Source organism: Parus major, chromosome Z, assembly GCF_001522545.3.
Source record: "Parus major isolate Abel chromosome Z, Parus_major1.1, whole genome shotgun sequence".
NCBI lineage: Eukaryota > Metazoa > Chordata > Aves > Passeriformes > Paridae > Parus > Parus major.
This window is the reverse complement of record NC_031799.1, coordinates 24,685,289-24,699,246: the sequence shown is the minus strand read 5'-3', so window position 1 is coordinate 24,699,246 and position 13,958 is coordinate 24,685,289. Positions and strand designations below refer to the sequence as shown.

The following is a 13,958-nucleotide window of genomic DNA, read 5'->3' as shown; positions in this document are numbered from 1 at the left end:
CCATTTTAATAGTCTTATTAAGTTAGTCTGTTGTTAAACTCTGTTTTGTATCTAATGAAGAAAAGAACCAAATGAACAAGATTAAGCAGTGGGGGGAAAATGAGGGTTAAGGATAAATGTATTACTCCTAAAAATTTTTAGAAACAAGTTAATCCTTTCCCAGATTTTGAGAGGCAAAACAAGGCCCACTGATTTTTGAAGTTTGCTTTAATTAAAGGTTACTAGCATTTTATGTAGTTAAATAACTCTGCTTTTAAAAAAATACTTTGAACTGTGCTAGGTGTGGCTTTTCTTTTTTTCCATGGATTTGTTTGATAACCTAGTAGCTTACAGTACATATAAAAATGCTTTTCCAGGACACTAAACAAGCTACAAAGTAGATGGAAATAAACACTGAAAATGGCTAATACTTACTTTTGAACAGCTCTGCAGGACATCTTTGAGCCTCTTTTCCACAGGGAAGGGTAACAAAGCAAGTATTTATTTTATGTTCTTATGAATTACTTTCTTTGTATTTTCTTGAAATACTGTGAATACTTTAGTGCTACTGATGCTAGTGGTTAAATGCACAAATAGTTTGGAGTGTCATAATTTCTCAAAGATTTTGTCCACATATAGTTCTATACACAAGGCTGACTGAGGAATGAGCTTTGTTTATCAACACTGACAGTGTCCAAGATATTCAGCAAAGTATTCTTTGTAAAGGAGGGCAGACTACTGCTATATTTCAGAAATTAAGCATAAATGTTTTTGAGGATTTTTGTGAGAAGCTGGGCTTATGGCAGATAGAAAAAGACTTCAAGGTCTTATGCTGTAGAGCTGTTTTCAATGAGGAGCTACAGGCTAAAAAGCTGTACCAACAAATGTATCTTAATTGTTGTCCTGGATATCCATTTTATTTTGCCTGCAAAAATTTGGTCCTTCCAGCAAACTGCCAAAGCTTCTGTGGGCTTTTAGTCTGATCTGCCAGCATAGATTTTTAATAATTACATATATCTAAGCTGTAAACTCGTTTTAGAATGCAATTTACTGATTTTTAGTGTTCTGGAGAGTTATAAAGCAGCAAGTCTTATTGAAAAAATATTTTAAAGCAAGTAGAAGAATCATAGCATTGATAAAAATATCTTAGACAACATCAGTAGATATAACAGGGCAAAGGCTAGATTGTGAATGATCTGAAAGAGTCAGCAAGGTAAAGTACTGTTACTAATAAAAAATATAATAATTTCTAAATAATATAAAATTGTTAAATTTTCTTCCTATTGGCAAACAAAACAGTTGCAGCCTGACATTTAAAAGAGTTTTTGGGACTGTGGGAGCAAAGCAGTGTTCATTTCAGTAACTTAAATAGGAAGAATAAAGTAAGTAGGTGATAGTCATCAGAAAATGCAGTAGGATGTATGGCAGATTCTACTATGATCAGAAAATTTGAATAAATTTAGAACATCTGAAAATAGAAAAAAAACATACTGAGATGCTTTGTATGCTGATAAAGTAAATAAGACCTGTACTATACTTATATAAAAATATAACCTTATATGTTACTAATATTTAGCAAAGTTTTGATATTTTGAACTTACTTGAGGTATTTTATTTTTTTTTAAGGTAGGAAATGTTCTTTGTTTTTTAATAGAAATAAGATCTTTTTGTCTGAAAATTCTGGATACTATAAAATATATTACCCTATTTTTGCTCCTTAGGGTCACACTAAACATCTTAACCTCTGATGATTTAATGGGCTTGGTTTCAGAACTTGAGTAAGATAACATACCTCTCTTAGTTCAAAGGGAGAATGTGTGACTGCTAAAAAAGATGTGAGTCTTTGAAGCTGTCTTTGAATATGTGGGTACAACTTGACATATTTACAGTGCCTAGTGTTCCAGAATATTAACTGAATCTTCTTAAAAGTGGATGTGTCTATGCATTTCTTTCATCACTGCATACTTGCATGGTCTGTCTTCAGCAGATGCATCATGTTCCATGTAGACAGGCAGAGCTATTTGTTACAGATACTTATATTTATAGACAAGAATTATGCAGTTGCTTAGTACTTTTACCACATCTCTCCTACCAATTTCACAAGACTGCTACTTTCTACACAATTTGATGGAAAAAGAGAGTGTAGAAATTAGGAGGTTGCTGGAGAAAGAAGAAGCATCCAAACTACTACTCATTTGGAGAATCAGCAGACAGCTGAGTATGTATGTATTCTGTATGTTGGCCTGCCATTTAGCTTGTGAATATTTAAAACCAGCCATATCTCTCATCTTGTTTATGCAGTCAGAGAGAAAACATAGAGTGAAGCTGAAGCAAAAGCTGGAGTAGAAAAGGGTGAGAAAAGGGGTCATAATGCTCTGCAGATGGGTATATTAGCTGACTTTTTTTCTGCTCACAGACCTCACACTTTCATAGATCATAGCTGAAACTTGCAGTGTTTGTTGTCATACTCATGTGTTGCAGCCTAAATGGATCTCTACCTTGAATCATTGCTCTTGGTACATGTTTCATGTCTCTTTTGAAAACTCTTACATAATCAGAGAATTGAAAAATACTTTGTAACTGATGTTATTTTAGAGGAAAAAAATCTGGTCTTTCCTTCTGATGATAAACATCTTAATTGACAATACTTGTTTTAAGGCTACTCAGATTATGATCCATTTCTGCTTTGTTTTTGCTCTGTGAGCCACATAGAAATAGTGTCCCCTGAGTATAATGTACTTGCTGTATTCACATGGTTTGTACCCAGAGTACCGGAAAAGCCTGAGATGGATAATGTTTCCTTTGATCTGGTGAACTGAGTGCAGGGCTGGAAGTCTAGTAACAGAATCAGGGCTGAAATTATTTGTTTAAATGCTCTCTTCATATGTTAATTTCTTCATCTGAAAAAATTCTTTCAAAGGAAGTGCTTACATACGTTGCTACCGATAATTGTCATTATTTCTGATGCCACTATCACCTCCAACTTTTCTTTTTTTTTTCCTTAATTGAATACTATTACTGTGCTGTAGGGTTTTTTTTTAACTTTTTTTTTTTTTTTTTATAAAGGAAAATTTGGTCAAGTATTCAACATCTCTAGAGGCTATGTATCAGCTAGGCTGATATCAGCTAGGCTGATACATCACTCTGAGGATACAAAGGTAACAAAGAGTAGCCAGAAATTCAGTGATTGGTATGGTGGAACTCTATGAAGTTAGATTAAAGGATAAGGTTTTACCAGTATTATTTCAGTGTTTTCCGTCAGACCAACCTGTTAGCAGGCCAGTTTTGTTTTTTGTCCCTTATCCTCTTTTTGGCAAAGAAAAGCTGACCAAATCCATAAATCAAGATTTGCTTGTAGCAGTTTGGTACTAGCATGATAACTGTATCACATGTATGAAATTTATCTCAAAGAAAACAGCTGTTCATCTTTACTCTGCATTCCTCCAAATAAGATATGCTTTAATTTGCTTTTTCTTCTTTCTTAAAAATGTAGGTTAAGAAGTCCTTTTCTAGGAAAAAAAATTCTTACTGTTTTTTAAAATAATTTCTCATGTATGAACAAGTAGTAAAAATGGAAAGTTAGTATTAGAAACACAAATGACAAAATATATTTGTGCTTCCTGGCTTCTGAATTTGAAAGCCTGAATTTTTTTGCTAAACATGTCACAGGATCAGATGATAGCAAGAAAAAGATTGCTTATATGTTTGTGTACATACAAAATTGACCTTTGTGATGCAGCTTGACATCTAAACACTAAAAGCAGTCATTTGTTTTGACAGCAGAATTAATTGAGGCTAAAACAGTCGAAATTCCACTTGTATCAAGCTGTTCATTAGGAACTGCTGTCTGGCTTTAGTGCTGTCAGAAAAATAACCTGTTCTGCTATGATTAAATAGCAGAATGATGGTCGGTCCACTGAATTTGAGAGAGAGGTTGAATAAACTTTCTACTGCGGAAACAATTCAGAAGTGACACGCTGCAAGGGGGGTCAGAATGTGCATTGATATCCAGCTGAGCTGTCAACTGGCACTGAGCCAGGCACGCAAAGCTTTGCCATTTGAGGCAGCATGTGAAGCATATGCAGTTTAAAAAAAAATGTCCTCCTTTCATGCATGATTTACACTCAGAGACAAACTTTTGTTTTTATTGAAAACAAGAATATGGTATGTTATTGTATTTGTAACTACAGGTACAGATTTATGGAGTATTTAAAAGACTTTGCTTGAAACAGATATGTTAATATTTATATATGTGCATGCATGTATGTAAACTGATTCCTCAGGTTGCAGGGAAAGGCTGTTTTGAGCAGTGTTCTGAGGGTCTGAGTGTTTCCAGTTACTGAGAATTACATGCAGTTAATACCAATATAATGTTTCTTTCTGTCATGCATGCCCCCCTTAAGCTAGAAAGCAGACAAAAGCAGATGTAAATGTAAAGCAGTTCTTACTTGATTTGTTGACTTCTTGATTTGTTTAACTTTTTAGCTCTGTGGGATTTTCCAGTTCATTGATATACTTACTGGGGGCACTTTTTCAGGGTATGACATAATATTATGCTTTCCTTACTAGTAATATTGGTTGACTTTTCCATTTGACTTGTTTATTTAAGAATCCAAACAGTAAAATCTTTTTTTTTTTCCCTCTCAATTGAGGAAAATGGGAATTATTTTATTGTTTTGGCATTAGCAAAACATTTGTCCAATGTCTCTCTCACAGAGGCTTTATGTAAAAGTCCTACAGACAGAAAACCTGTATCTAGGATTTTGTGGAGAGACGTTTTGTCCTTTGGTTTTTTACAAGTAGCAGGTATAAGATAGTGGTTATAGTTTCTGTAGTTGCCTTGAAAATACTCTGAAAGTACTGTTCCCATAGATATGAGCTAAATATGTAGGAGATTCTATAATATAATAGACATCTTTTTCATTTGTCTGTTAATAAGAACATTATCTCCTTATTTTTAGCTCTATACTCTGTCTTTAGTGGCATGAAAGCTCATATACTCACATGCCACTTGTAACAAGAGAAATATTACATGTCTAGGAGATGCATCCTGAGATGCACACTCACTCACTGATGCTTAATTTATGCAAGTGTCACTTCTTGTAAATTATAAGATTAACTAAAATAAAAAAAAACCAAACATTTACACAAATTAGTTTTTCTGTTCCAGCAAACCAAAGCTGCTTTATTTTCAAGAGCTTAAGAACTGACTCGATCCTGGTGTATTTGCTTTAGTCTTTTCTCAATGAGTAGCTGTCTGTCTCCATGTGTTTGTGAAGCTATACTCCATTTGCTTTCTCTTCTTGTCTTTATCTGTCCCAGCTGATAGAATACTGTGAGCATTTAAAAACTCAGGGCAGCTTGCAAGTGATGCTTACTGGGAATTTTTATGTACTATTAGAGGAGCTTACTGATTTTTGATGCCTGCTTTGTAGAATACTACATTTCTCATTAGCTTCCAGATAGCTAGGTATATATTCTTAAGTGACTGAAATCCCACTAAATATCGTATCTCTTCCTGTTACAAAGGCTAACTAACCTTCATTTATACACTGTATTTTTATTATTTTTTATTTTGTGTGTCTACAGTAGAAAATATGTGCAAATCTGAGTAGAGGTATTTGAGGTGTTAAAGCCAACATTACCAGTTATAGGGATTAATTTAATAATACTTCTAAGCAGGCAGAGTAGACTTTTGAAAGTTGTGCTCTTCTTGCAACAGAACACTAAATCAGAGACCTTTGCAAATACTGGACTAGATCTCAGTATAACTTCTTTCTGAAAAATATCTTGAAATGTCTTTTTGATTTTTACAGTACTGATGTAGTTTTAGAATTTGTTTATGTGTTCATATGAATGCTTGAGAATAGGTTTCTGTCTCAATTTACATTATTGTCTTGTTAAGAGAAAAAGAGCAAAGGAAATGTCAATGCTTTTATAGCAGTACTGCCAAATAGCAGTGTTAATACCATTATCACCTGTACTGCAGTATGGCAACACTTAGAGTGTTCTTTCAGTGCCTTAGGCTACCACATGGCATGGACTCTAGAGACTGCTTCAGGGAATTACTTCTATCCCAAACATCAGGACTACTTCTTCAATATGAAGCATCTGCTTTTCTTTCTTTCAATGTTGCAATGGACAATGAATGTTTATTTACATCAAAAATTTTACCCATTGTAATCATCCAGATTTTGAGCTGCAGTCCTTTGTTGGTATTGAGTCATTGTCTACACTACAATCATTGGGCACGAGTCTGTTCAGAAAACTTTTTGCCTCATAGAGGAAATGCATCCAGCTTTAGTTCAGTTGTTACAAAAGTTATTGAGTGACTGGGACAGGGACATAGGTTTGCATGCTTGGACTTCCATTTGTGTATTACATCTGTCTGGCAATCTCCATTAATGCCGATCCACTGGTAGTTCTTGATAATAGCAACTTCTGGCTTCTTCTTGACTTCTGATTAAGGAATCAGAAAGACAGACATTATGGTGCTGCAGAGGAGAAAGCTTTCTGAGTTGGGATTTTTTTTGAGATTTGGGGAATTTTTTGCAGTGCTAGTGCAGCTGCTTTAGTTTCTGTGGAACAAATGGAACAGGACACTGGGCAATGCTGGAAATCTTCTTAAGAAACTGTATGAATTCCTTACTGATGCTATGCTCCCATAACAGCATGTGTGCCTAAGGTCTTCTGGCTGACTAGGAGACTGCAGTTGGTTCTAGCAGAGAACAGTGTGGTGAAAACACACAGTTCTGGCTGGACAACAGTATTATCACCTCTTTGGACTCAAAGACATCTGTCCAGAGGAGATTCCAGCTGTTATGCAGGCTATTGAAAGCTTCTCACAGCTATCCTGTTTTCTAAATTAGAGTGCCACAGGAAATGTCTATTTCTGAAATGTTACTTAGATTTAAAAGTACTTTCCCCAAGGCAAAATATGGTACTCTTTATGGCAGACATATAGGAAGCAGAACTCTTGGGAGGTCTGAAGTAACAGGACAAAACTTTTCAGAAAATTTAAAACTGTTACAAATTTCACTCTGCTCCATTCAAAAGGGCAAACTTATGCACAAAATATTCTTAGTTGGATGGCACCCACAAGGATCATCAAGTCCAACTCCTAAGTAAATAGCCTGTACAAGGATTGAACCTACAACCTCGGTGTTACTAGCACCATGCCCTAACCAGCTGAGTTAATTAGAGACAGCCACAGACATGGCTTTCTGAAATTGCAAAGGAAGAAGGACCCTATACAAATTTAAATAGGAAAGGTAAGCTTTGACCAAAATAGGTTTGTGAATTGTAACTGGTTCACACAATATCTGTGTGTTTCTGTACTAAGGAAGAGTGTATTTTTAAATCAGAATTCTTACAAGGTGTAAAAAATTCACCTTTAAAGGCAAGTGTTTTAGGCAAGCATAATGGAAAAAAATAGAGGTACTTGGATGTCTTGTAAAAAAAAAAAGCTTTCCTTTCTGCTTATTTTAGAAGTGGAAGTTAAGATACTGATCTGAAATATGGATGAACTATACTTGAGCCTTCTTTATTTCTTTTAATCATTAGTGTAAAAGTCTCAAAATTCAGGGATCACTCTTAGTAGCTGGAAAGGGGTGGAATTCTGACAAAGCCTATTTTATTCCTCTGAAAATATATTTAAGTCTTAGTGTTTACAGTTTTGTTTTGTTTTGCAGATGAGTATTTCTCATTGTTTTGTCTTTTTAAAAAATTTTCCTAGGGAAATGAGAATATGTATAGAAGCAAGAAATAGAAGTAGTTGAATCATTAGCAAATGATGCAAAACGTATGGTTTGAAGTGTAGTTCTGAAAAAATAACTGTTGTGTTTTTCAGCTTCTACATTTTGTGGTATTTTTATTAATGTCTTCTTTAATATCCTTTGAATAATAGAGTTTAATTTTGTAAAATAAAATGTTGATTAATCAGCATAGAGATGTAGACATGTATGGTTCTAAAAATCAGTTTTCCTGGATTTTTGTTTTCCTGTCCTTTTGTTTTGCAAGACATCCAGGTTTGCTTCTTTTTGGAACATGCTGACTTTGTTTTACTGTTGATTTAGTGAAGAGCGAAAGAGAAAGGATTGGAAAACCATCTTAAAATGTACATGTATTTATGACATGTAACAGATTAAGATAACTATTAGGAACTTGCATCTTGTCTTGCTATATTGAATAATTAGACTTGCATTTGAAGTAATTTCCTAATTGAAATTTAAACAGCTGTTAAGACTGCCACTAGAGATTTGTCTTTTAATATTCTGCTTTCAAGAGCTTCATTTGGAGGCCAAATGATTGCGTTATGATAAGTGAAATATTGATGGATTTTAGTCCAAAATTTGGATCCTGCTGTTTTACAAACCCTTCGATTTATTTTTACTGATTGGGAAAAATTTGCAAACTCAGCCTTAATTACAGTAAATATAAATCAGTACATTAAGCATATTATAATTAAAAAAAGAGAAGTCATTAGAAGTATTTTTCCCCTCTGTCTTAACTGTAATATATCTGTATATAAAATTGTGTGCATGCTATCAAAATGTTTGCAGAAAGTTAAGTAAGAACCCCTATGGCACAGTGACAGCATGCTAAACTTATTCTTCTGTAGATACAGCTACAAGATAATCCAACATGGGCTGGAAAAAAGAGTGCTTGCCTGCATGTGCTCTCAGTTTTCATTGCACTTTCCCAAGTGCTGGTATGATTGTCATTCCCTGAACAAGATCCTACAGAAACTCACCCTGTTTTCTGTATGCTTGCTCCTTAAAATGTCTCATAGTGGGATTAAATTCTATACCTGACCAAACTGAATAAATGTAGCTTAGGACATAAATTTGCAATGGCAACTGACAATTTGTGGCAAACGTAATAACAGAATATGAGGATAATAAATTCTTTTAATAAATAAATTCTTTAGTTCCAGAACTGAACTAGTATTCTCTGCTTCTTGTTGGTTTTGTTTTGTTTTGTTTTTTGTTGTTGTTGCTTTTTTTGTTGTTTTGTTTTTTGTCCTGTTGGTCCTAATGACTTCTTTGAAAAAATTATCTTCTTTACTGCTGTGTTTAAGGTTTTACATGCCACTTCTAACTGTGTAAGCAATTGGCTATGGAGAGGAAACACTAGAACTAGTAATGCAGAATTAGCAAAAGTGTGACTTTCAAAATTAGGGCTATAGCTTCTCCTTTTAAATTTTTACTTATACAACTCCTGTTCCTTAAAAGAGGATGAACTGGAAACCTTACCCTAATGCTATAATATGGATCCAGTTTTGAATGAGGACACAAAATAGATATAGGCAAATGTAGTTAGATGATGTCTAGTATTTTAATTTTTCACTATGAAATAGAAAAAAACTGCTTTAATTATGATTTTGCAGTATCTGTGGCCATTGGCAGAGTAAAGATGCCTTTCAGTTGCTACCAACATTTGTAATTAAAAATTAAATTATCTCTTATTTTCAGTAATTAAATAATGTCTCATATTAAAATAGATTAAATTTGACCTAATGTTTATCTTCACTGTCATTTCTTTAAGGCCCTATTGAGTTTGAAGAATGTAACACATCCAGTGTAGCTGAAGGTAAGTTGCCATAGCTTAATTATTTACACAGGAATACTGTGAGTAAGGACCTGAACTGTGAAGCAAAGGGTACTCAGTCTGTGAATCTATATAACTTTACAGTGCTCCAGTAGACTAAAATGCAGTTTTCCTTTTGAGAAACAAACTTCAGTGACAGTAAGACCTATAAATCTTTTATAAGACTAATGCATAAAGGTCAGATAATTTGCATGTTTCTTGTAAGTATACTTTGGCTAAGTCTTTGTCTTTGCAAAAGTTTGGATTTGATTCACTTATGAATGTGTTGTAGCTTAATTTACAAGTGTCAAAACATGGCTTGGGCTCTTCCTATAGTTATTGTGTCAGTTAAACTAAGCCTAGTATTGTGTTACAGTTGCAAAGTCTGTCTTTGTTGGTGCAGTTTATTTTGCTTAGGGGATTTTTTTAAGTGGTTAAGAACTGCTTTCTCTCCATAAGATATATCTTTACTTGTGGGACAGAGGGGTCAACAGTCTATCACCCAAAAACTTTTAAGTTGCCAAGACTTCAGCTGAGACTTAAAACCTCTTCTAACTGAAGCAGATAAGGTCCATGTTCAGAAATTATTTTCATACTCCATTTGCCATAGTTTTGGTGCAACTAAAATACTCCATTTGCCATAGTTTTGGTGCAAAGAGAAAAAAATATGCACAGAAAAAAAAAAAAGCTATTTAGGAAAAAAAAAAGACATTTAAAAATAATCTTGGAGCAATTTATGTGCCTCAGTATATATTACTGACTCTACAGCTACCTGATTTGAGAAGTTTGGAGTTACTGAAAATTTCTAGGACTGGAGAGTTTTCTTATGCATTGTGTAATGTATTTTTGTAAAGATAAATATAATAAAGTGCTTGAACTGACAGAGGTTTAATTTTGGAAACCAAACTATTTCTACTGCTCTGCTCAAAAGCATGCTGTCAGTACTATCATGCATTAAAACCAAATTGTAGACTAGTTGAATCAGATGCTTGCACTTAGTCAGATTGGCAGCTTGCTTTGCCTCAGAAAACATTGTAAAGAAGCAGATGTGGCAGTAAGTCTGAGGGAATATATAAGTGTGTTTTAGTTTTAGTACATTAAATGGGAATGAAAGCAAACTTTTTTCAGTACTGTAGCTATATGTATCCAGTGCTAAAAGCAGGGAAGAAACAAAAGGGGGGAAACGTAATTCCAAACTCAGTGAGAGCCACTCTTGCAGGTGGATACAGCACTGGGAAATCATGAACTCACCTCAGCTGGAAAGCCAAGAAGCAATCTTGTTTTTAACAGAACCAAGGTCCTGCTTTTGAGGAAAGAGGAGCTTGCAGCTCCTGGGAACACACAGGGAAATAACTTCAGGGTTTTGAAGTGCAGTAGCTGGGGAAGGCCATGTTCAGTTTCTCACTCATGGCTATTCAGGATGACCTGGAGCAACAGCTTCTGTTAAGTTTTTGTGAGCAGAGTCCTCTTCCTCAAAACTGTCTATTAAACAAACACAGTCTGTATACCCAACTTGGAGATCGAAATCAGGTTTTTAAGGATTTTATTACTAATGAGTCGAACCCTATTTTGATTTCTTTTTTTTAATTGGTATTTTACTTAAAGCAAATTGGAATAATGTTCCCTTAGTTTGGCTCCATACCCATCTCCACTGCATACCTGTGGCAGCATTTAAAACATTGTTATTCATATGCATCTGTGTTTGACATTGCTAAATATTCATTTATCTCTTTGAGCTATAAATGAAAAGTGTTTGCTCTATAGGAATAAAACCACGGAAAAGGAAGCCTTTTGGTTTATCAGGAATAATGAAAAAAGAAAAAGATACTGAATCTGTGTAAGTATATTTCCACCCTGAAGCCTTGTCTTTAATGAAAATTAGTAATGGGGATAAAAATTAGCCAATATTTAAACAAAAAAAAAAAGGTTTATAGCAGCTGTTTAAAGGAACACAATGAATACAAAAACATCACAATTATTTACAATTTTTGTGACCAAGGATTTTAAGATAAATAACAAAAAATAATGTAAATGTATTCATAGTAGTCAATAATGTTTCCTTCTTTCCTGTGAATAGATGTTTTCCATTCTTCTACATTTTAGCATTGTAGATAATGTAACTCACGTTAATCCTAAAAAATATGTCTGTATGTGGTAAAAATACCAGATGGCTTTATTTGAAGAATTGATGCTTCTGTTATTCTTCTGTTAAAATAACTTCTGCATATACTGTCTAAGGACAGAAAAGTGGAGTATATCATGAGCACACTTCCTTCTCAAACAAGGTCATTCTAGCTCAGGGCTGTTGTCTCAAATATACCCTTTGCTCTAATCTTTGCATGTGCTCGGTCTCCCAGGAGTTAAATCTCTGCAAAAAGTTTATTTGGAATAACAGTTCTAAGGTGAATTGGTCACAGTGTCTATATTAGTCTTTATGGTCACTGTATTTTTTTCATAATCTCCACATGTATTTTCTCAAGAAGATAGCTTACAATTTTACAAATTTGACAATACAGAAATATTCCCAGAGGCAACATCTGCATAAATAATTTTTAAAATTACTTTTAAAAGTATTTTACCAGTATCTTTTTTTAAAAAGTATTGATGAAAAATTCATGACTTAAGACCAGCAGGTACTAATAGTATTTTGTTTCTATATTCACACACTCTACAAGAGACTAGATTCTGAGATCAGAAAGAAACATGTATAATGATATGATATCAATTTCCTATGTGATATGTGCCGTAGGCTTTTATACAAATTCTTCCATTAAACTGTAACTACTAAATGAACTAGAACATCACAAATAAATAACAGGATTCATTAGGTGTTACATAATATATTTTAATACTTCTTTTATGATCTCTAGACATAAAGATTGCTAGTCTGTATTTTGTCTGATCTAATCTTCATCTGATGACTCTGTTACGGACTTGGAAATGATAAAACTGTCTTAAAATAATAAAACCAAAACTTCTGTTCACAAAGAAGTCAAGTCCTCCCTTGGTCTTATGTTTTATTAATCTGTAAGCTTGTTTAGCTTATGTAGGGCAGGCTTTCCACATCTAGAAAAACTCCTGTAGATAGTAGGCTTTTCAATTTGTCAAGACAGTTTTTAAACTGTTGATGCCTGAACCCGTGGTGTGTCTAGTAATTGTTTTAATTCAGGAAAGTACCATACATGCATTCTGTTACATATTGCTATAGTTTACCCAAAGATTTCACTTCTAATCATTGCTTTGCATGATTTGGTCTAGTTTATATCTACAATCATTAAAATCCCTTATAAAATCTCAATTTTCTGAAATATTCCCTTACAGTGGAAGCATGAGCCAGTTCTTTAATTTTAAAAGAGTGATCATAAATCTAGTGATTTAAAAGTACTTTTGTCCATAGCCTGATGTCCTTATTTTCCACCTCACCAACATTTGTAAAATGCTGTGTTTTCATTGCATCTATAGAACAGATCTTGAGAGATGCCTTTAGTACTCCTCTGAATGATACTAGATCTGCCGTTTCTGTTTGAGATCTTGTAGCTCATTAATATTGGAAACCTTCATTGTGGGCTGAATTTTATTCTTTTATTTGCCTCATATTTCACATTTCTCAACTTTTATGTACCTCAGGCTGTCTTGTGTGCCTACGGACACTTTTTGAAAACACGTCTGTCAAGGGAAGAATATACTTTGTCTTTTCAAGCAGTAAAATGTCTTTCAGAACAGCTCTATTGCTATGAAAGATGTAAAACAAGTAGAAATTTGGTCATATATATCCTCTTTTGTGTGAGACCTTTCAGAGAAGATAGAATCCTTCATCTCAGTGTCATTTCCTTAACATACTGTACTGAATTTTGTATTAATGCTTCCATGTTAGCAAGTTTTTTGCAACTGTTTTTAATGCACTGTAGTAAAAAACTCAAGTTTTTTGCCTTTTACCCATTTGTTTTTTCATTGATGTTTCAGATTGCAATTTTTCTTTATAATCTTTATTTTTAATCTTTTCAGATTTTATTTTTCTTTATCCATGTTCTTTTTTTAATACATGCATTTTAGGATGTTCAGATTACTGATATAAAAACACTCTTGTTCAGTTACAGCTTCACTATTTGTCAAGGTACGAATTAGAAAGGACTTGTATGCTACTCAAATATTCCCACATTCTGTAAATGTAATTGCTTCTGCTTTTTGAAGACATCAGAGAGAATCAGTGTCATTCCTAATATTAAGTGTTACTGCTCAAATTGAAGTTGCAGTGGAGAATTTTAACATTTGTGAATAATGTGCTTGCAACCACTGCCCTTCTATAGATAGCTTCTTTTTTTTTAAGTACTTTTTAGGAGGGTATTTTGTTCACCATTTTCTAGTACTTGACTGCAACTGCACGTGACAAA

General features: G+C 33.8%; 1 protein-coding gene across 5 annotated transcripts in view; it reads left to right on the top strand.

The window, feature by feature from the left end:
• FCHO2 (FCH and mu domain containing endocytic adaptor 2) overlaps positions 1-13,958 on the top strand; it is a 79,306-nt gene that overhangs the window by 29,087 nt on the left and 36,261 nt on the right. For all 5 annotated transcript variants that reach the window (XM_015652891.3, XM_033520678.1, XM_015652892.3 and 2 more), the window contains exons 9-10: positions 9,526-9,570; positions 11,332-11,404. In XM_015652891.3, coding sequence (XP_015508377.1) covers positions 9,526-9,570; positions 11,332-11,404 — 118 coding nt within the window. The remainder of the gene's footprint in view (positions 1-9,525; positions 9,571-11,331; positions 11,405-13,958) is intronic.